At 49.4% G+C, this 20,862-nt stretch overlaps 6 protein-coding genes across 6 annotated transcripts; 3 read left to right on the plus strand and 3 right to left on the minus strand. All coding sequences in view use genetic code 12, as the record gives it.

The window, feature by feature from the left end:
- Window positions 1-639: 639 nt before the first annotated feature.
- Window positions 640-1,314, minus strand: DIURU_005176 (uncharacterized protein; the record flags this gene model as incomplete). The annotated part of the gene is made up of 1 exon (XM_034158129.1): window positions 640-1,314. The coding sequence occupies one exon, from the start codon at window positions 1,312-1,314 to the stop codon at window positions 640-642; it is 675 nt and encodes a 224-aa protein (XP_034010052.1).
- A 924-nt stretch (window positions 1,315-2,238) lies between these two features.
- Window positions 2,239-4,341, plus strand: DIURU_005177 (uncharacterized protein; the record flags this gene model as incomplete). Its single annotated transcript, XM_034158130.1, has 1 exon — window positions 2,239-4,341. The coding sequence occupies one exon, from the start codon at window positions 2,239-2,241 to the stop codon at window positions 4,339-4,341; it is 2,103 nt and encodes a 700-aa protein (XP_034010053.1).
- Window positions 4,342-5,873: 1,532 nt separating this feature from the next.
- CYC3 (holocytochrome c synthase) lies at window positions 5,874-6,740 on the minus strand (the record flags this gene model as incomplete). Its single annotated transcript, XM_034158131.1, has 1 exon — window positions 5,874-6,740. One exon carries the CDS (start codon window positions 6,738-6,740, stop codon window positions 5,874-5,876), a length of 867 nt encoding a protein of 288 aa, XP_034010054.1.
- A 3,533-nt stretch (window positions 6,741-10,273) lies between these two features.
- On the minus strand, window positions 10,274-11,197 carry DIURU_005179 (uncharacterized protein; the record flags this gene model as incomplete). Its single annotated transcript, XM_034158132.1, has 1 exon — window positions 10,274-11,197. The coding sequence occupies one exon, from the start codon at window positions 11,195-11,197 to the stop codon at window positions 10,274-10,276; it is 924 nt and encodes a 307-aa protein (XP_034010055.1).
- A 1,475-nt stretch (window positions 11,198-12,672) lies between these two features.
- Window positions 12,673-13,797, plus strand: CLN3 (cyclin; the record flags this gene model as incomplete). The annotated part of the gene is made up of 1 exon (XM_034158134.1): window positions 12,673-13,797. The coding sequence occupies one exon, from the start codon at window positions 12,673-12,675 to the stop codon at window positions 13,795-13,797; it is 1,125 nt and encodes a 374-aa protein (XP_034010056.1).
- Window positions 13,798-15,375: 1,578 nt separating this feature from the next.
- Window positions 15,376-16,863, plus strand: DIURU_005181 (uncharacterized protein; the record flags this gene model as incomplete). The annotated part of the gene is made up of 1 exon (XM_034158135.1): window positions 15,376-16,863. The coding sequence occupies one exon, from the start codon at window positions 15,376-15,378 to the stop codon at window positions 16,861-16,863; it is 1,488 nt and encodes a 495-aa protein (XP_034010057.1).
- Window positions 16,864-20,862: the final 3,999 nt, after the last annotated feature.

Consider the following 20,862-nt stretch of genomic DNA (forward strand, 5'->3'; position numbering starts at 1 on the left):
GTGGCAAATTTGGTACCGTTTAGAACACTTTACTAAAATAGGCAGTAGACGGTGCGTGCATGAGCTAAAGCCCCGTGCGCCCCTGAAGGGCGTTATTACATACGCTAGCGCTGCATCCTATTGTCCCTGTATTAACCCCGTATTGTCGGTACACCGCGTCGTCGACGCTGGCCATCCCTGCTACACGGTGTGGTTATGCCAGAAGTGGAAGTCCCAGCCGCGAGCGTCGTCGCGACAAGACCCGCCCGACCTCCTGGCTCAGCAGGGGGTTTACCTGAGTGGAAAATTGCATTTGAGCCCGAAGCTCGAAGTAGTTTTCATCATGGGATTTGCAGTTACGATCACGTGGGTCCAAACTAGTGACCGTCTAGACCTCGCTAGTCGTCTAGTCCTCGCCAGTCGTCTCTACCTTCAGCACAATGAAAACCTTTAGACAAATGAAACTCAACCATATACGTCCCAATCTAACTTGATTTGACGGTTTTAGTGGGTAAACAGTCGGCAGACAATCGGAGTGTAGCGGGTGTTCCCGATTGCAGAGGGATTGTTCCTTGATCCCGATTGTCCGGTGAAAAATGCTGATATGCGGAGCAGCGTATTTCCTCTGACTAAAACCTTAAAACTTTTGGTGGACGCATTTCACAGCTCCAGCCCCACTTTCGGCGCAGGAATGCAGAAATCAAGACTGAGAAACCCCGATTGGCGCGGGTGGACGAGCCGTACGGGAGTAATTGAAGCATTGGTGGCGTCAATGTAAGCGTCGAGCTCAGCTAAGGCCCGCTTACACGCTGATTCGCCGTATACTGAGCTCCAAATACCTCCGGAAACGATGTCCACGATATTTTCAGCGGTAGCCCACGCCAGCGGCCGGAACGCCGCTTGCAAATGAGTGTTTACCGTGGCCACAATCTCCTGAAACTTGGTGGCAGTCAAATTATCCGGTACCAACGGTGTCCACAGCGTTTTCCCAAAGGCATTTCCATCCACTAAAGCCACGGGGTTAAACTGCCGTGAACCATCGGAAATCGCATACAGCTCGGCTCCCGGGACCACCGTCAGGAACTGAGGGACAACGTCACTATCTTCATTATCGTGGTACACTCGGGGGACGCGTACTACGCGTGTAGTGGCAAACTCTGGGCTTGTAGTATTGGTGTACCCGTTGGGGAAGTGGGTGGCAACGAGCTGGCCATCAGCGCTTTCGACAAGGTACTCGTGGTAGTTGAAGAACTCGAGCGGGGCCGGTTGATCGGATTTGGGCTCGGGGTGGTCGGCTTGGCCACTAAGGGTTGGCGCCCCACTGGTAGCAGCCATATCCGGGTAAGTGGCGCGCCCGCTATAAATTGGCGGCTTTAGTGCGAAACACTAAAGAAAAAAGCCACCACCTTCCGATGACCACCACCAAATGAAAATGGGGATCATCTGATGGCTGTTTCAGTTTTTGGCTCGTTTCAAATTTTGGGATTGGTAAGTTTCGATGATGATAACGAGACCTAGGAGTCTCTACTTTCATAACCCAGCTCAGTTGATATTTTTGTTTATGATAAGAAACCCACGCCTGAGAAAATTACTAACATAAAAGGAATGATCGAATTCACATTTTGAGTTGATGGCGACGTTGGTGTTGTAGTCACTAGCCAGGTGTCGTCATGGGGTTAGCCATTTCAGTGAAGTAGCTCTCACTACTGTAATCGATGGCAGAGGCTGTTCGTGGTGTCTTTCACTGCTTCCAATACTCCTGTCACTGACGATTACTGGGCTAATGGCCTCATATCCCGTGAGTTCTCTAAAACAAGTCCCGTTGACTTTGTCGTACGATTATCACTGGCGTTGTACACTTCGCTTGTATTGGTGTTCATGGTACCAGTGCCTTCGACAACAACCAAGGCTTTTCACTTGATGAGAGTAGTCCTCCCTATCATTAAAGGTGAGCACTAACTTCAGTCTGTCGTATTTGATCGCTTAAATTTACCTTATTTATAATTTTTCAGTTTCACTGTGTTAACCATAGAGGACCATTTTTCACCAATCCGTTCTCAACTCCCACCATGTCCGACATATCCTTCACCCAAACACTACACTAGATTGATCTCAATATTGTCATGAAACACAAACTAAAACACCATTTAAAACATCATCTGAAACATACAAAAATCCCCACTCCGTTCCCACTCCTTCCTTCTCCCTACCATCGACTTCACCGTCTTCGCGGGCGCGAAAAACTTTCCATTCGACCCAATGCTCAAGCACACCTTCCGGGCCTGTCGCCAGTTGCGGGCGGCGCTGACGGCGTCTGCGGCGTCGCTGGCTGCCAGCCAGGGTTCTGCCGCTTCCGCCAAGTCGCTGTCTCAGCCCCCGTCTCAATCCCAGCCCCAGAAGGCGGCGGGGCGTAAAGTCGGTGCCCGTCCCCAGGCCCACTATAAGCTCCGCCTGATTGCCAAACACGTGGGCGATACCGTCACCACCACCTCCGATTTGGGCGAAGCCATCGACATTTTGGACGAAGGGGCGCTGTATTTGCGGGAAATCGAGGTCGCCGAAAAGATTAGCGACGTCGAAATCTACCGCGCCTTGTCGCCGTTGGCTAACAAAATCATTACCAGAGTCCTCAATGGTGACGTTGAAACGGGTGATCGCCTGATTGTTGATATTGTCGAAGTGTTGGCGAAGCTGAGAGTGGTCGACAAGTACCACTTCGCCAAAGCCGCCACCTGGCTCTTGCGCCAAGGACCGGAAAATATCCCCCAGGTACTTAACTTGTGGGTGTTGTACTTGGAAACCAAGCCCGCTAGAGACCGTTTCGTCCAAGTCCAGGAGAAATACAATAAGATGCAGTTTGACTGGTTGGCGTACTTTGCCCTTGTGGCCCAGCACGTGGCGTTGAAACAGCCTCTCAACATCGACCAGGCGAAGCAGTTGATGCAGACCGACAACTTACCCGAGATCGGCCAGGTCCAGTTGGCGTTGCGCCAGCTGAACTTGGACGAACAGTATAAACAACAATTCCACCAGTTTGTCCAGGAAGTGCAGCGCCACTTGGAGGAGACGGAAGACCCTAATGGCAGACAAATCTATAAGCGTATTCGTGACGCTATTGACCGCCGTATGCTTGGTCAAGTCCACCAAGTGGTTGACCTTGTTAAACGGTCGCTGGTGGCTCAAAACGTCCCCATCCACACGCTGACGATCTGGAGACTCATGGACGCCTACACCGCTTTGGACGCTCCCGATTATGCCATCTCGCTTTTCCAGGAGTTATTGGCTCAAGGGTACGATATCCCCGAAAGAGTGTGGTCTCAATTCTTAATCTGTTTGTCGCTGCCAAGCAGAGTCAAATCGAACCGCCAGGGCTTGAAGGAGTTCGACACTGCTGCTCGTGTCTATTTGTCTAAGTTCCCGATGACTCCGAGAGTGTTGCTGATCATTTCCTCAGGGTACACCAACTATGACGATTACCCTACCGCCAAAAAGTTGATTGACGAATGGAACGCTAAGGGGATTGAACTTATTCACCCGGCAAAGAATAACGTCGTGTTCGGGCTCGTTTTGAACAAACACATCGTCCAGGCTGAAGCCCTTTTCAAACAGTTTACCGATGCCGACCCCACTTACCAGCCGCTGACGACGTTGATGAACTCGTTCTTGGCCTACTACGCCAAGGCCAAGAACTTCAAAGCGGTGGAACACATTTTGAAGTACATGGACGAGCGCAACGTCCCTTACGACGTCGCCACTTACACTTCAGTAGTGGACCTGTATTTCAAGGAAATGCACGCCCGGGGCCGTCTGGGCGACGTCGACCAAGTCCTCCAAACTATTAAAGGTGTCGACGTCAACGACGTGTTCCTCAACGCCCTCGTTTCCGGGTTGGCCCGCCAGGGGAATATCGAGCTGGCGCGGGCGATCTTCGCCACCGCCATCAACCGGTTCCCCGGGCTGCGTCCGTTGATGGGGCTGATGCTTTCCGGTGAGCTTGACCACGGCTCTATCGACAAGGCAAGAGCGATCTTTGACTACATTAAGCACACTGGTGGCAATGTTAACGTCAGAGACTATAACCAGATGATCTCGGGGTTAATGCCGAAACACGCTCAGGTGGCGTGGGACTACTACCAGGAGATGAAGCAAGCGGGTATCCAACCGAACCAGTACACCTGGTACTTCTTACTCCACCACACGTTGCACCGGACCAAGGACGCCACCGCCAAAGCCAGAGCCCAACAGGTGCTTGACGACATGCAAACTGTCACTTCCAAAGACCAATTGGGGGTGCGGTTGCCGAAGATGTTGCGGGGCGCCGCCGACGACTACAATTTGGGCACCTTGACCAAATTCATATAACCCTTGTATATACTTGTAGATAGACAAATCAGTAATTAGCTGGCAGTAAGAAGTAGATGGGGACAGTCCAATGTACTGTCTGAAGCTGTGTCACAGTTGAGCTTCCCTGGAGTACTGCAATGGACTTGTATTATGTTTGTATACTTGAGTATTGCGTGGGGAATCACTATGTTGGGGAGCAAACTTGGGTCTCAAACAAGCTGAGCTTGCAATTACATATTGACTTGTAGCAGTAGTAGTGTCCATTAACTATTTAATCGATTAAACAATCACGCACAAGTCGAAGAAGCGGAAGTCCTTTTCGAGCGAGTAGTTGTCCTTAGGGGTTTGCGAGTTCGATTGTTGTTGAGCAGCCATGATTGATGAGGAGTGTAGAGATAGTCTAGGTGTATTTATGATCATTCGGTGGTGGTCCCACGATTACCTATTTGGTCGTTGACAATCAACTGAGAACATTGTATAGCCATTTTGGGAAGCGACAATCAAATAGCGGCGACTTTAATTAATGGGCATCAATTCTTAATTACCCACGGATGCAATGCCAGAGTGGCTTGAGAAATATGCCTGTAAGCCTGAGAGTGCCCCACTGTTCACGCAATGGCAACTATTACCCTGACGTTTACGGCCAATAAAGTTTTAACGTCCGGCCGTTACACAAATTTAGAGTTTTAAAGGTGGGGGGTTCGACACGGATCGGGTAAATCGAAAAGAGGAAACTGACGGTGACGGAAGTGTCGTACGTTCATTTTTGTCGGCCACAATGAGGAAAACAGGGTCTAGACAAAAATGGATTAGGTTTAAACCAGAACTAAACGCTAGTCCTTGAAACAGGCCGTGGGATGCCTTTAACGACTAGTACTTCCTACTCATACGTTAGCCTATCTAAAAGTTGCTTGGGGGTCATATGTATTAGTCTCGTGATTTTCGTGATTTTTTCTCAGGGGCAAGGGGGGGAGCCTTGGCCATATGGTACACAATAATAGCAGCAGATACTGGGAATGCGCCCGTAGACGAGAGATGCCGCGGGGCAAAAACGGGCGGGTGTGGCATGGGCGTGGGCACACACACACGCCTGGCCTCCCATTTCCCCGTTGGAGAGGTGTATATCTCTTTTAATTTCAGGGCCAAATTTTACCAGGGGGCCCCGCCTCGTTAGGCAAAGCCTGGCGCCGCCCTGAGGTGGCGAGATACGCCATGGCGCCCAGGTACACTGAGGCGAACGCCGAGGCGAGAGAGCAGGAGAACTTCAAATATTGACCTTCAAAAGCTATTTTAATAATAGTATTTTGATAATTATCGAAGTAGTTGGTGTTAGTGTCGATGAGCACCGGTTGGTCGTGCCCCTACCAATTGATCCACGTATGCGCGCGCCCCTGAAGCGATGCGGGGTTGCCAGATAAGCGGGGGGGGCCACTTCGCAGATTCAAAAGCAATAAAAGTACGATGTAAACTTATGTGCAGGATTCACATAGACACAAAACATCAAAAATTTAAACATTATCTAAATACAAGAAATCTAGGTCCAAACAGGTCTATTTGGTCGGCTGGGGCAGTTGCTGTTGGTCAATTTGCGGCTGGTGGTACTCGGCTTCGCCCATGGCCTTTTTCCAAAGCGGGCCGGCCCAGGCGCCAAACCGGTCGCTAGCGGCCCCGATGGAGTCTAAAGCCGGGCGGGTATCCAACATAAACGCGGGCATTCCCGTTTCCTCATCGTCGGGTGCGGCGTAGTAGTCGATAACGTAGCGTACTTGATCCCAACCTTGGTCCTTACCTTTAGACCGTAACACCGTCCAATCGTGTCTATCGAACGGCGGCTGGCTCAGGAAGTAAGAAGGAAACCACTTACCCAATGTCAAAAACATTTGAGCCCGGGGACTCAAGTCCTGAGGGCGTCCGGTGAACTTCAAGAGGCGGGGCTCCACTTTGGTAGTAGCAGTGTAGGGGGCCTCCCACTCCAAAATCTGCTGCCACGCCCCTTCATTTAAGAAGTTGTGGACCTCAACCATCAGTTCCACAGCCGTTTCGTCGATTCCCTCGCCCTTTCCCTTGCGATACATCGCCGTCAACATCTGCTGAGGCAGCGGGTATTCCCAGAGGCCCTCTCCCTCCAGCTCGCCACGAGGGATGGTCAGGATCGTTCTTTTGTCAGAAAGCTTTACTTTTTGACCGGGGATGGTCTCGGAAGAAAGCTCCATCGGCATATTATTCAAAGGGTTCCACACTTCATTTGACTTGGTAGCGCCGTTTTTAGCGGGGCCGCGGTGTTTCACGGGACAGGCGTCGGGGAGCTTCAGGTGGTCAATAGGACATGCGCTGGCGGTAGAAGACTTGGTAGAAGCGGTAGCGGGAGCGTATTTCAGCGGGGGTGCCTCGGTGGCCGTAGCCCAGAACCAGCCCATAGCAACTAGTAAGGTGTGAGATGGATTTTTCGGGCGCGCGTGATCTCTAGTATGGGAGGTAAAGGAGGGGCGATTTGCGGGGATGGAGAGGAGATACGGTTTTGATAGGTGGATAAATGTGTTTTTACGGTATGGTTTACCTTAAGGATGTGTTTAGATCTCGAGATTTGTGGTTATTTGCTGGTTTTTGGTGGACTCTTGGTGGTAGTCAGTGGAGGCACTCAGAGGGCTCGCAATTGTCAGCACCAAGTTTCTTTTTGGGTGGAGCAGGAACCGAGGCTTTTACTATTGTGGCGTGAAAACTAAACAGTTAATTAGATAGTCGAGAAGTAGATTCGAGAGAATGTAAAGGGAGTAGTACCTACTACTGAGATGTTAAGCTAAAGGTGTTGTGTATTTGCAAGGGATGAGGGTCAAGGGTGGGTGGCTATGGTCGATAGCAGACCGTTGCCAAAACCAATGAGTGCTGAAAGGACATGTTGTATATTACTCCTGAAATCTCTTAGTTCTGTAGTGGATATTGATGTTTGGCTCTGGGATAAACTTAAGTGCTCTAATGACAAGTAACACTTTATATGAGTGAGGTGTATACTATATCAAAGCTGAATCACTTCAGATTTGGTAGGCTCTATGAAGCAGACGTTTGTCAGTTAATATCTAGTAGTGGTGGAATCGGAAGGAGACTGACGGTAAGTGCCTTAGAACTAAAGAGAAAAATGACGAAAACTCAGCAAAATAATACTCTTTTACTATCGTATTTGGTAATTCTACAGCTGAAACGGAAAAAAACTCCACGCTAGAAGTGTATTATAGTCATAAACGTAGTGCTGTATTCGCATCGTAAATCCATCCCGATTGGGAATCAGCCTCCTGACTAGTCCAGGAACGACCATTCCTCGGCATATCGCCACCGAAATCAACATAGCAGGCTACCCATAATCTAATAAAGGTATAAAACCTCGAGATTTAGTGATTTTGCTCGAGAATTTGTTAGTTTAGTTTCCCTCGTTGCGCTCATCACACAAATAACAATACCCACCAAAATGAAAACCTTACCTACGGAAATCACTCAAAATAAAATAACCACAATAATCTACACTTTTTATACATCAAATACATATCAATTTACAAAGTACTTTCCTATCAAAATTTACCATTTTTCTACAGCACACTCCCTCATTTTCACCCCTCACTCAAAGATTTTTTCTCACAAATTTCGCGATTTCTCGAGAGAATCATCTCCATTACACCACGACCTCATCTCGAACGCTAAAACGTCGCCAGAAAGACGCCAAACTACTACCAACGACGACCGTTTTGCTAAGCTGAGCTACCCCCTTGATCATAGCAACCTCTAGCTCGCGTGCGGCAGCGGACACCTCTGCTAATCCGGTCTCCAGCAACCGATCCCTCGTTTGCGGAGAGACGCTCGCAAACAGAGAGCCGCACTACTGCTAACTGTTTCGGGAAGCAACCAAACAACAATTAGCGATGAGGGAAAAGCTATGGGCCACCAACCAGTACGTGGAGTGACTCTCGGGCCTCACCCCCTTTAGTGTGAGACAGCTACTTTCTTTTCCCCTTCTTCTTTCTTTTGTAAAGATGGACCTTAACTCTAACTAAACGAGTCTTAAACGACTGTAAAACAAAGATTAAAGGCTACCAGTAGATAGCACAGGCTCAGGAGATGGGCATTGGGCGTATCTGTGGCTAGTAATTCCAGTTTATCGGCGGCTAAGCTCCGAGGCTGCTTTCTGTAGGGCTCTGTGCCCATCTGCGGCATCTTGGCCGCAAATTGCCAAAACTCTATTTTCTCGCTTGAGCTATCGGCCGAGCGGTAGGTGGGGTTAGCTTTGCTCACGCTTTTTCGAGCCGCCAGCCCCCCGATTACGATATAATAGGTCAGTCGAGGTGCAGCGCAATTCTCGGCAAACCGAAGGGGAATGAGGAGAAACTACTCTCCATATTCTTATTTAGCTCTCATTCAAAAACTGACAATATTAACATAGTCTGAATTGTGCTGGTTTGGTCGATTTTGTACGGTGATACAATCGGGTCGATGGTTGAAGGTACAGGGCTACATAACCATTAGACGTCGTGTAAATCATTTGCTGCAGCAGTAAAGGTGGCGGGTGCGTGTGTAAATCACGGGCATGACAATTCGCTTATATAATTTCTTACATAAGCGTACCCCCCTGGGTTAATACCCTAATCGAAAATCGGTGCGCGTGGTATAAGCCCTGTAGCGGAGGACCCGTCAAATCGGGCGCGCAAATTATATGCAGCACCCAGCATACACGTTGCCGGCGCCCCGGCGCACCCACGCTATCGGGACACGTCGCTCGACATTTTTAGGGTTTTATCCTTCACAGGGGGAGAAAACCGCGAGCGCCCCACTGGCGGCGGCAGCGGAGCTGTAATGACGGGGCGCCCCGGGAAGCCAGGCGTCGGCGCCGCGCCCCCAGCGCCCAGCGCCCCCCCCTATAGAGCGAATAGGGGTTATTAACCGACGGCGCATCGCCCTCGGTGGGGGGCGCCCGCCGTGGTCAGCAGCCCTAGGCCGAGAAGAAGGTCTCACAATTGCTTTTCCCACTTTGCTGTCCCGGCTAAGTTGGTCGGGTCGCCCGTAACGACTAAAAGTATGGTTTCTTTCTTACTTGCCCCTGGTTGAGAGCCCCGGCCAATATCTAAATTTTTCCAGCATCCGGCGGCGCTCTCTCTCTAGGCGCGCGCGTGTATACTACTGGGCGCCGCTTGAAAAAGGGCGCCAATCACCAGTCACTATCACAGAGAGGTTGAAGGGGGAAGGGCGCCCTGGCGAAATTTGAAGCGCCTGAAGCCGGCGCCGGGGCGGCGCTACCAGCGCTACTGATACCAAATGACCCGTATTGTATCGTATACCTACGGCGCCGCCGGCGCCTCACGCAGCGCTGGCAAAAAACCGTGGGCGATCTTGATTGGGGGCGCCCGCCGCCGACGGTTGCTAGCCGTTTCTGGAAGTGGGTGCGACAGGGTTGGGTGCCCCAGTAAGATATAATTACATCGTGTGTGGGTGCGAAAAAAAAAAAATCGGTGGGTGTATCAGGGTGTGTAACAGAATATAAATGACGTCACTGCACACCTGCTACTACACCACACCCACCGCTCACGAGCCCACTCGGAGGTATTTATCATGCTGCGGACAAACCCGGTGGTCTCTTCGGTGTCAGTGACCGTTTCAAGTGGTGTTTCACATCGTGTTACAAAAGTAGACAGCCATTGACTAACAAACATGTAAAAAACAGGTGATGTCTCGGCAGGCGTCGCAGATTTCCACCGCTTTGTACCCTCAGTCGCTATTGGGTAATATAAAACGTAATGACGGCGCCGAGCGCGACATTACCGGCCAAGGCGAAGGCGAGAAAGGGGGGCCAGCCAGCCAATGGCATGGATCATCCCCACCGTGTCAACCATTGTGATATTTTACCTGCGGTTTCACATCATGTTTCACATTTACGGGAATTGAAGTAAGTCTATGTGTGTTCGTCTATAAATTATGCTATATCTCTCAAGGAGTTGTAGTGTTCGCCAAGGCCGTAGCTGTGTTTAAAGTAGGCGATTTTCAAACTTGTTTCAGCGTCAGCGGCGAATTGGTCGCCAAACGTCAATGTATCAGCCCCTGCTTGGTGTACTTCAACGGGAACTTGAAACACGTTCGCCAACGCCAAAATCTCCATATCCGACCCCCACATCGCCGTCGTGGTAAGCTCTTTAACGTAGTCGTCGATATCTCTCATCGACATCGTCGTTTCATCGAATAAAAACGGGATAAAGTCGTCAGGGTGGCTGGTAATATAGTCGGCAGCGGCTTGTCTCAACTGAGACACAGTTTCGGTTTTTCCCAAACGTGTTTCGAGTTGATCGCTTATCAGGGCAAATAAACAGTGGCCATCAGGATTTATTTCAAACACAGATAAGTTTTGCCGCTTACAGAGCGAGTTCATCGCCTCGGCTTCAATGCCGCGGTAATCGACGGCGTTTTCCGCCTCGGCAGCAGCCTCAGCTTTAATGCGATCAATCTCCGCTTGGCGTCGAGCAAGCCTTTCCTTTTGTCGGTTTCTCTTTTGTTTGGGTTGACCAGTTGGAGTGTTATCGGTCTCATCTTTGGTTTCACCACAGGTTTCACCTTGAATTTCATCCTTAGACTCAACACTGGTTTCACCACTGGTTTTAGATTCCTTCTTCTCGGAAGCTTCCATTTGGGCTAACAATATCGCCGCCATGTCCACTTCTTCATCTCCATCATCATCTCCCTCACCCAACTCCTTACGGTGGCGCTCGGCGAGGTCCCGCTCCATATCGGCGCACCGCTGATTCACCAGCTTGCGCGTCTTCTTCAGCGCCTGCTTCTTTAACAGCGTGATTTGCAGAGCGAGATCCCGCCGCTCCTTGGCGTGGCGGGCGTGGATATCGTCCATGGTCAAAGTGATGGTAGTAGACAGTGGAATTTGTTGGCCGCGCTCATTGCTGCACTGATGTTTCTCAAACATTGTTTTATCGTCAAATTTCGTCTCATTGTTAGGGTGCGGTGCGACGCCCATAGTGAAGCGTGGGCGGTTAAAACCAACGTCGTCTCCTCTCCCCCCCTCTGTCTGCCCCCAAACCGATAGCAATGCCCCTCTAGGGGAAAATGCCCAAGCAACCGGCGACGCTGCTTAAATCATTTGCCACAGCAGTAGCAAAGAGCCGTCATCGGTCATCCTCCACTGTATAAACGCTGGCTGGTTATAAACTGTGTTTCACCGACGGTTACGGAGTGTTTCACCATCAGTTACAGAGTCTGTTTCACACCACTAGTTGTCACAATAACAGCCACGTCACAAGTGTTAGTTGACGTGTTTATCAAACAATCACTCTCTAACAATCACCTGCCTCAATCACCTGCCTCAGGTTTCACCCAGGGTCCGGCGGATAAAGCCCCTTTTGTCGTGCTCGAAAGGTGGCTGACAATGGTATTGTGACGGTTAGCGATCCCTGAGCTGGCCAGGCCCCGCGGCCCGCGGCCCGCGGCCTGCGAAGGCCTGCGATAGCACGCTGGAACTGCGATAGCAGGCTCTGGTTGACGACTAGTAGTTTGTCTGAAACGGTGTACCAGATGATACACGTGTCATGTTACATATATGATGGTGGTGTCAGCTGATGAGTGTTTCAGACGACGCTTTTGTGAAACGTGTCTCGTCCCTTTGTCGACGTCGACTCGTGATTATGAGCCCCGAATGCAACCACCTCGTCTCTTTCATAGAGTCTCTCTCTTATCCTCTCCTCTCTGTCCTCAAATCCTTGATTACGAGCCCCGCCCCATTTGACCCTGAAAAATATGATGTACCTCTCCTTTCAGGACTGCGGAGACCCAAGTGACAATTATTTTTTGCGCCCTTCGTCCCTCCCTGCTGAAACCACCGCTTTTTTTTTTCGTCTCCTCACAGCCATACTTAAACCACCCAGCCCCCCAAACACCTAAAAGATAAAACACCCTCCCCAGGTTTTTTTTTTTTTTCCATCACCCATCACCCCACCCCTGTGTCACCTCAACTAAAAAGGTCGATCACCCTGTCGCCCCAATTCGGCTCCGTGGTGTCCCTCCCCTGCCCGTCCTCCTCCCGCTAGCGAGTGAAGCGTTCCATTACTTGTTTTACATTATCCATCCGCATATCAGTGGTCTGAAACGATCCTCACCGATCTATTGACGTCCATTCCTCTTATTCCCCCCCTAGCCATTGGCTCCGCATTTTATATCCCGTGACAATTTCACTTTTTTGAAACACGTTGTCAAACTCATTGTCAAACCCATTGTGAAACAAAACGAATCCCGGCGAACATAAATATGACCTCGCCCCTCCCGTTTGCCCTGACCCGCCAATTAAAGTGGCAACTAGCAGCGCTGCGCCCCGAAATGCGCCGCGCTGAAAACCAAGCCCACCACCAACTGCTGGTGCTGCCCTACCGTCTTGAAGCATTGGCAATGATGCTCCGCCTGGAACAAAACACTCAGCCGCTGATGCTGTTGATTGAACAACAGCCGGAGATTAAGCTCGGCATGAGACCGCTTTTGCTCGATTTCCTCATGGAGGTGATCTGCATCTTGCTGTTGCTGCCGCTGACGTTTCCTTTGACGGTTAACTTGATTGATAGATACTGTCTGACTCGGATTGTCAAAAAACAACACTACCAGTTGTTGGGGCTCACGTGCTTGTGGATCGCGTGTAAGAACTTGGATGCCAAGTACAAGATCCCCACGTTACACGACTTGCGCAAGATCTGTGTCGACTACTACTACCCGGAGTTATTTTTGGAGATGGAGAAACACGTGCTTAAGTCGTTGGAATGGCGCGTGTCTGGTCCCACCGTCGACCAGTACGTCGATGTGTACGTCGATATCTTAGCCCACCACCCGCTGCTGGCGAAAGCGTTGGCGGCTAAGAAGATGGTGGTGAGCCAAGTGCTGGTATTTTTGGCGGAGTTGTTTCAATTTTACCCCAATTTGTACTTTGAATACCCTCCGTCGAAATTGGCGCTTATCGCGGTGTTGACGGCGCTCCTAACCACGAACGCCTCGGTCAACGTCGCTACTTGTCTCACCACCATCAACCTGGTGGTGAAATCGGAGCAATTTGCCGACGCCGCCGACTTGGACTTGCCCAGAACCGAGGATATCCTCACCCCGCACCAATTCCGCACCGTGTTCACGCTGCAATTCTTCAAACTGGTGGCGAAAATGGTGCTGCTGCCCCCCAAGGCGCTCACGATCAAATACTTTGGCGACGCCACCAAGTTCCCTCACTTTAAAGGTGTCGTCGACGCCATGCTGCGGGCGTTGCACGGGCTCGTCGACCCTCCCGTTACTCCTAAGGGGGTGACGGCGCCGCCGCAATTGCCCCTCACCCCGGTGCTGAACCTGACGCTGCCCAAGCTGGAGCTCCCTCTCAGTCCGATGACGTTGGGGTCGCGCAAGCGCAATGCCGACGACGCCCACGGCCCCTCGGTGAAGCGGGTGAAGCAGGCGTGGCTTAATGTATAGCATAACGTAACTGGCTTACGTTGAATCGCATAACTAAATTAACATCTATACACCGATTAACATCTAAGTCTTACACCGATTATAAACATCAAAGACTTGCACAGACTACAATATCCAAGTCGTACACCGACTGTTAGCTGACTTACGGTTGATTACTCTTTGTGTCTTTCTCGTTAATTGAATACACTGACTAATTCTGGCTAATTGAATACATTTAATTGGTTGTTCCATACATCTGGTTTAATTGGGTATATTGCTTACATTGCTATATCGTATATGCCTCGAGACAATGCTCATCACGTCGTAGTCGTACTGATGATAGAGAAAACGGTACTGCTAAAGGCTATGCTTCTACTCATCACTGGATCCATCACTACTACGACTAAATCTATTTAATCGTCGTGCGGACTCGAACTCATCATTCCACATCAATCCTCTCAATACCACTACATTCTTTTTTCACTGTGTCGTTTGATCGGCGATTTCTGCAATTTCGTCGAATTTTCGCACGGTTACTCGTCGCTACCACCTTCATGTTTTTTTAGGTTTTTTTCCGCTGCACGTCAACCGCGCGACGTCGGCCACAAAAACCCTCGTGCAGCAAAAAGCAGGCAGCCAATGTAAGCAGACATGCCAGGCAGGTGTGGGTTGGCCCGGGGATCAGCTCACTCTCTATACGGGTTTACGCCGCAGCCCCTCTCCCGCAAAGTTACCAAGAATAGCACAGGGGGTGGCCGGTGCTAGTATGTTACCGGGCCTCCATTCCGGCACTAAACATCCCAGAATAACGAGGATGAAACATAAGGATAAGCTTGAGATTATCGACACAGGTCAATCTTCGGCGGTGGCGGTTGAAAGGGGGAAGGAAATGTGTGTCTTACCGGCTAAAAGCTTAAATTCGATGGGAACCGATGAGTGAGTGCCAGGGCTCGCAACGCATTTGGATTAAGGGGCCAAGCTGCTAAATATACGCTAACAGGCACTGCCTCCGTCGGATGAGGTCACCGTGCTGGTTAACGCTCGAAAAAGCGCTAATGTTTTAGACGACGGCATGAGTCTTTCAGTTTTTCAGGAGTGTGCCCCGCTCTCGGTAAAAAAGGGGGGGGGGAGTATTACACGGGCATCAGGACCCGTTGCTCATCGCCTTTCGACGTTAAATAAAATCGTTTATCGTGTGCGTCGTCGTCACTGTGGTTGGTAGGTTGCATCTGGTTTTAATTGTAACACTATAGGGGTATAAATTCTTCTATCACTGAGAAGCCATAGATACTTAGATCCACTCTAATCGTAGGGTCTCTCGACTTATAGATCATCTGACATTGGTTTCAAAGATGTTAACTATAAGTCTGTTCATTTTCATAATCGTAGGACCATACACCTTAACTAAGTGGTGGCGAGATGAGCTCTCGATGCTAATAGTAATATGGAGTGATCTTTTACCCTCATGGTAACGATGAAATTTTAAAAATTATCATAGTGTTTCAAATGACATGAAACACTCAGTCTATTAATCACATCGTTTCATCGTCATCGGTCAGAGCTAAGTGGTTTCGCATACCCGATTTGGGTCGCGCGGCGATGGCTAGTACCAAGCGGATAAAGGGAGAGTATACTCGGTGGACGCCGCTGGAACTGGGCTCAACCGAGACTTTAGACGTTTCTAGTGATGAATACAATCCCAATAAGTTGTTTTCTGAGTACGTGGTGGCTCGGAAACCGGTGAAATTACGGGGTTCTGTTTCTGATTTCAATTGGCAAGCACTCGATTTGGACGCCATCGAGGCGACGTTGGACTATGACGACCACCTATGGGTGGAGGAGAAGCACTCGGGAGGGTTTGGTGGCGGCCACCAGCGGGTCCGGATGACGCTTGCGGAGTTAGTCGACCAATTGAAACAGGGGGTTGATCGCTATTATCTTACGACACAGTACGATCAAGAAGAAGATAATACTGGAGAAGATGGAGATGACGATGAGGAAGACGAGGAAAAGGTTACTGATCAAGTTGAGGCCCTGGAGCAGAAGATTGGTGATGACGAAGAAGAAGACGACTTTGACGACTCAGATGAAGAGGAAGGAGACGACTCTGATGATGCCGACGCCCGCCTCCGTCAGTTGCTCCAACCGCCGTTGACAAACCTCATTTTCAACCCGGAATTTCCGATAAATCACCCGTTACTCCCCACGCTTATTCCACAACAAATCAACTTATGGATGGGCCAGGCGCCGAAACTGAGTCAAACCCGACCTGAAATTGATACTACCAAACCTGATGGTGGGTTAGGGAGGTACATTCCTCCAGTTACTCACGAGGGAGCCCAATTAACGGGTACCTCACTGGGGCTCCACCATGACCACGCTGACAACCTCTACGTCGTGGTGAGCGGTGTCAAACGATTCACATTGTTCCCCCCGAGTAATGTTTACGATTTGAACACGGTGGGTACCGTATACCGTGTGTTTAACCTGGGGGTTATCGATTATGTCGCTGACTCCAAACTGCCCAATTGGCACCAGTTACGTGACGACGGGGCCGTTGTCGCTCAAGTGGAAGCGTGGAAGAATGGAAAGGAAGCCGAAGAGACCCTGGAGGGCAATATTGGTGGTGAAAATGATTATAATAATAAGGCAAAACACCCTCCCTCGTTCTCTACGATCCCCCCGGCGTTACTCCACATTGATGACGTTGAAGACGATGAATACAGGGAAAAATTGATGGCACTAACTCGTGAAAGCTACCCTCAATTGCTCAGTTTACCCCGGCTTACGGTATGGTTGAAACCAGGGGAAATGCTCTATTTACCTACCGGTTGGTTCCACGAGGTGCTGAGCTTCGGCGATCAGCCCCACATCGCTGTAAATTACTGGTTTATCCCCCCCGTCACTGGAAAATACGCTGATCCTTACCATGACGACAACTACTGGCAATCTGATTGGGCCAAGACGAAAGCCGTGGTCGATTCCATGAGAGCCCTAGCCGTCAGCGACGACGACGAAGAAGACGAAGAAGACGAAGAAGAAGGAGATGAGCTAGAGGAAGAAGACGAGGCAGAAGATGATGAGTAATTGGACACATTGTTGTCATAATGGATCATAATCTCCTAGGAGAGACCAACCAAACATAAGCTCTATGGTACTATTAGCAAAGCCATTTGTTGCTAGAACCAATAAGTGACTATTGAGACTAGCAATGGAGCTATGTATCGTCACTCATGATATATATAGATGGAATTAATTTTACACCATCCATATGGCTCAATAAAGAGGTTGGCAAAGGGGTTTCAGTCTGAGTTCAGCTGGTGTAACTGTTGTTTGCTAGAAACAATTGGTAGCTTCATAGTGGATTGTCGTTGGTATCATAGAAGCCATCGATGCAACCATTGACCAGATGGTGACAACGTTGTTGCCAGAACCAATTAATGGTTATTTAATCAATTGGTGGTGGTTGTATAAGCCATGGTTGTGGAGATTTAGCCACCGCCAAGTTGAATTATTGTTGTTTGCCAGAACCAATTAACGACAATTAGTGCCAGAAACCAAACACTCGCTTGATGTTAGAACCAAACACTCGCTATGATTATGAATGGCGATAATTTATAGATCCCATCATGCTCTAGCAGTCGTTGATGCTAGAACTAAACAAACGCTCCCCACAAGCTATGTGCTCATCGATACCTTCAGATCTAATCTGTCAAAGTATGGCAACGACTAACACACTCAATCCAGCTGAAATAGAAGACCACATCCAAATAGCCATAGCACATGCGTCTGCTGCTGGCTTAATTAACCACATTGCACTCGACTTCAAAGCTAACTTTAAACCTTAAAGTTTCCAATGCCCAATAAACCATCTCTTTATCTGGATATATCCCATTAGTCACAGATTGGTTTAAGATGCCAATCAGAGCCAATTCCCTGTCTCTTCGAGAATTTCCGTATTCCACGCAGGCTCGTATGAGTTCGGGTTCCCGGGTCGACCTTCCCGGTAGCCGCGTGGTTGTCAATTGAGGTCGAGGCCCTTGGCCAACGAATGACCACCAACACTTGAAACGGTGACTGAATCGGCTTAGTGTAAACACGGTTTATGTATGTCTCATATGATACATGTTTCATCGACCAAGACAATTTCTTCATATTTTCTCTTAGAAGATTATCTTAGAGTTTATCACAATGGCGACACCCTCCAAAATGGGTGTGCTCGGATGGGTGGCGGCGGGGGCTTTCTACCCCTAATTTGGAGGCGATATGGGTGCGGTGTAGGCGGCTGCCCACTAATCTCTCTCCCATCTTACGTGGGCGTTGTGGGTGCCGTGGGCGCCGTGGGCGCTCGAGCGTCGCCAATGACGTCATCGCAAGTGGTCAACTAAACGGAAAGGTCAGCCAAACGGTACCCCATAACGCCCCACCAAAGCTTATTAAATGACGTAATAACGATAATACCGAGCGCCGACCAACGAGCCAACGACCGAGCCGATAATGCCCTCATCTATGGGTGTAATGATCGTTGGGGGTGTCGCCGCCGCCACAACCCTTACAGCGGCGCCGGCGCTAGGCGCTCATTGACGGCGCCCTTCTCGCGCGCGACGTCACCGCCCTCACGCCGAATATGGGGAAATAGCCATAAAGCCCTAAAGCGGCCGAGAAAGTTCCCACCAAAACGGGAGCAAACGAGCCCGGAAAGTAGCCCGGCAACAAGTTCCAGGGAAAACAGCCCTGGAAAGAAGCCCGTACCGGCGACCGATGAGCTCGCCAGGGTTCCCACTGAAGAAGAAAAATGGGTGTTTTATTGGTCTGGGACAACCACCGGTAAGGGGGATCGCCCACAACCTAAACCTAAGCCAATACGAAATTAAACGTGAAACAGAGGTAATAGCCTACCGTCTGTAAGCGTATGTACTGTGGTTTACGGGGGGCGCAACCATTTTAGGCGGTTTTTTTTGTCGTTTCGCCCCCGGAGTCCCGGGTACGCTGTGTCGGAGGCTCCTTCCTAAGCACGCTCTGTAACGGGTAAAATTCACGACAGTTATTTATTTTCTTCTTTTTGATTATGTAAGCCGACTATCGTCCCGCGCCAACAACGTGGCTGTCCTCACATCCCTGCAGCACCCGCCCGAGCACCACCCCCACGCACGGCAACTTTCGTCGGCCATACGAGAACAGGCTAGTACTACTATGAAACAAGCTTAATTGAAACCACATATGAAACCAAGGTGAAACGAGGGTGAAACAGGGGTATCGTTCACCCCCCGTTTCAGGGTCCTATCTTGGTGTGGCTAGTTGTGTTTCGATTGTCTTTGTCTTTATCTTAGTGGCCGTTCTCTTTGTTGTATTTTGTCGTGTTTGATCGGCGAACGGGCTCACACCCGTGTAAAACGGATGAGACACAATAGTTGGGCCCCCGCGTGCTTTCTGTGGGCGTCATCGTATTACCTTCCCTCACTCTCAAAACGAACGAAAAAAAAAAAAAAAATAGCAGGGCGTAAATGCGCCACAAACACGGCGAAGAAAAAAAAAAAAAAGTGGCTTCGGAATAATTGAGCCGCAGGAGAAGCACGTATATGCCAAGGGATCAGTTTGGGGTAAAAAGCCCCGAAAACCAGGACTAAGATTGCACTACCAGGCTAAGGCGTTCCGCTTAGTTTAGTGATCGTTTTAAAATTTAATTTTAGCCAGGGTTTTAGTGCCGATCGTCGGTGATTGGTGGCCATCGCCACCAGCCACAAAGGCAAGTAAGGTAGTAGAAAAAAATGAGAAATCAAGCTAGCCAGCCACCACCAGCCACTCTTAATATACTATACCTGATAATAGAAAGCACATGAGCTTATTTCCCATTCGATACCGGCAACAACCGGACGTCTACAGTCCACAAGCCCCCCCCTTCAGTCAAAGCCAGGTTGTCAGGTAATGCCCCCCTAAACTCGCAGGTGAAAGGCCAACCGGCAAAAACGGGCTGCCTCAGGCGAGGCGCAAGACCCTGATACCTGTAACGCCTAGAATAAAGCCTACGCATAGAGCCAATGACATACGGAGTTGTTCATGCAATGGAACAACGTTTGGCAGGCATGGGTGGCCTTGGCACCGGACGAATTTTGATGGCGATGAGCACATTAACTTACCCTGATTGTTCGGTGCTTATTTCCAGCTTATTTGTGTAGATTTACTAACCTGGATGGGGCCTATTTCATCAGATATTTGAGTAGTTATTGGTATTGCTTAGCCAACAATGGCCGGTGATTGAGTGGGGCAGGAATTTCATTTGCGGGTGATTTTGTGGCACGAAACCCCACCGGTGACGTCGAAACCCTTATGGATACACTGGGAAGCCCGAGGGTGCCGGTGTGCGTGGTGGCAGGTAGTTTGCGATTACGCCGATCTTACCTCATCAGAGTTCGTCGAAATCTATCTGATAAATGATTCGAAGTATTGGTGGATCCAAGGCTATCATCTGGTGTGCTATGACCAAGAAAACTTATATTGATGTCCTATGATCTACTCATATCTTCCATGATTCGAACTGTTGCCTGACACCTATATTGAGAGGGCCAAATGTGTGTGTCACTGTCTATACTCAGCTTATCAGCTCATGAGATTACACAGGTTGGAACTATCAACTTTAACTTTTATTGAGGAGGATCTAAGACAACATCAAACGAAGATCACGATGGATCACCCGCTGATCGCAGAAGCCAAAGCTCACAGATGACGTTGAAACACAAATTGGACGATGCTTCAGTCTGATTTTTGTTTGATTTAATTTTTCCAGAGAGTGGAGTATGCGTTTATGCATTTATGCGAGTATGCCGTTAGGCTGGGGTACGATGGTTTTTCTCATTGACTATGAGGAAACAAAGGACGTTATAAGCTATCTGCGACGAGGAAATTGTCAAATAAACTGAAGGCAATTGTCAATAGTCATCCCATTTAGTACTCAGTCGAAGGATCGTTCGTTGGCTGTAATATTCATGAAAATACATGCCACTCAATTATGTCTCATTGAGATCAATTACGTCATCGACACAAACCCAGTATAAGTACGATATCTGATCCCATTTAAACTTCACTCCT

The sequence above is a fragment of the Diutina rugosa genome, assembly GCF_008704595.1.
Source record: "Diutina rugosa strain CBS 613 chromosome Unknown scaffold36_size135536, whole genome shotgun sequence".
Classification (NCBI taxonomy): Eukaryota; Fungi; Ascomycota; class Pichiomycetes; order Serinales; family Debaryomycetaceae; genus Diutina; species Diutina rugosa.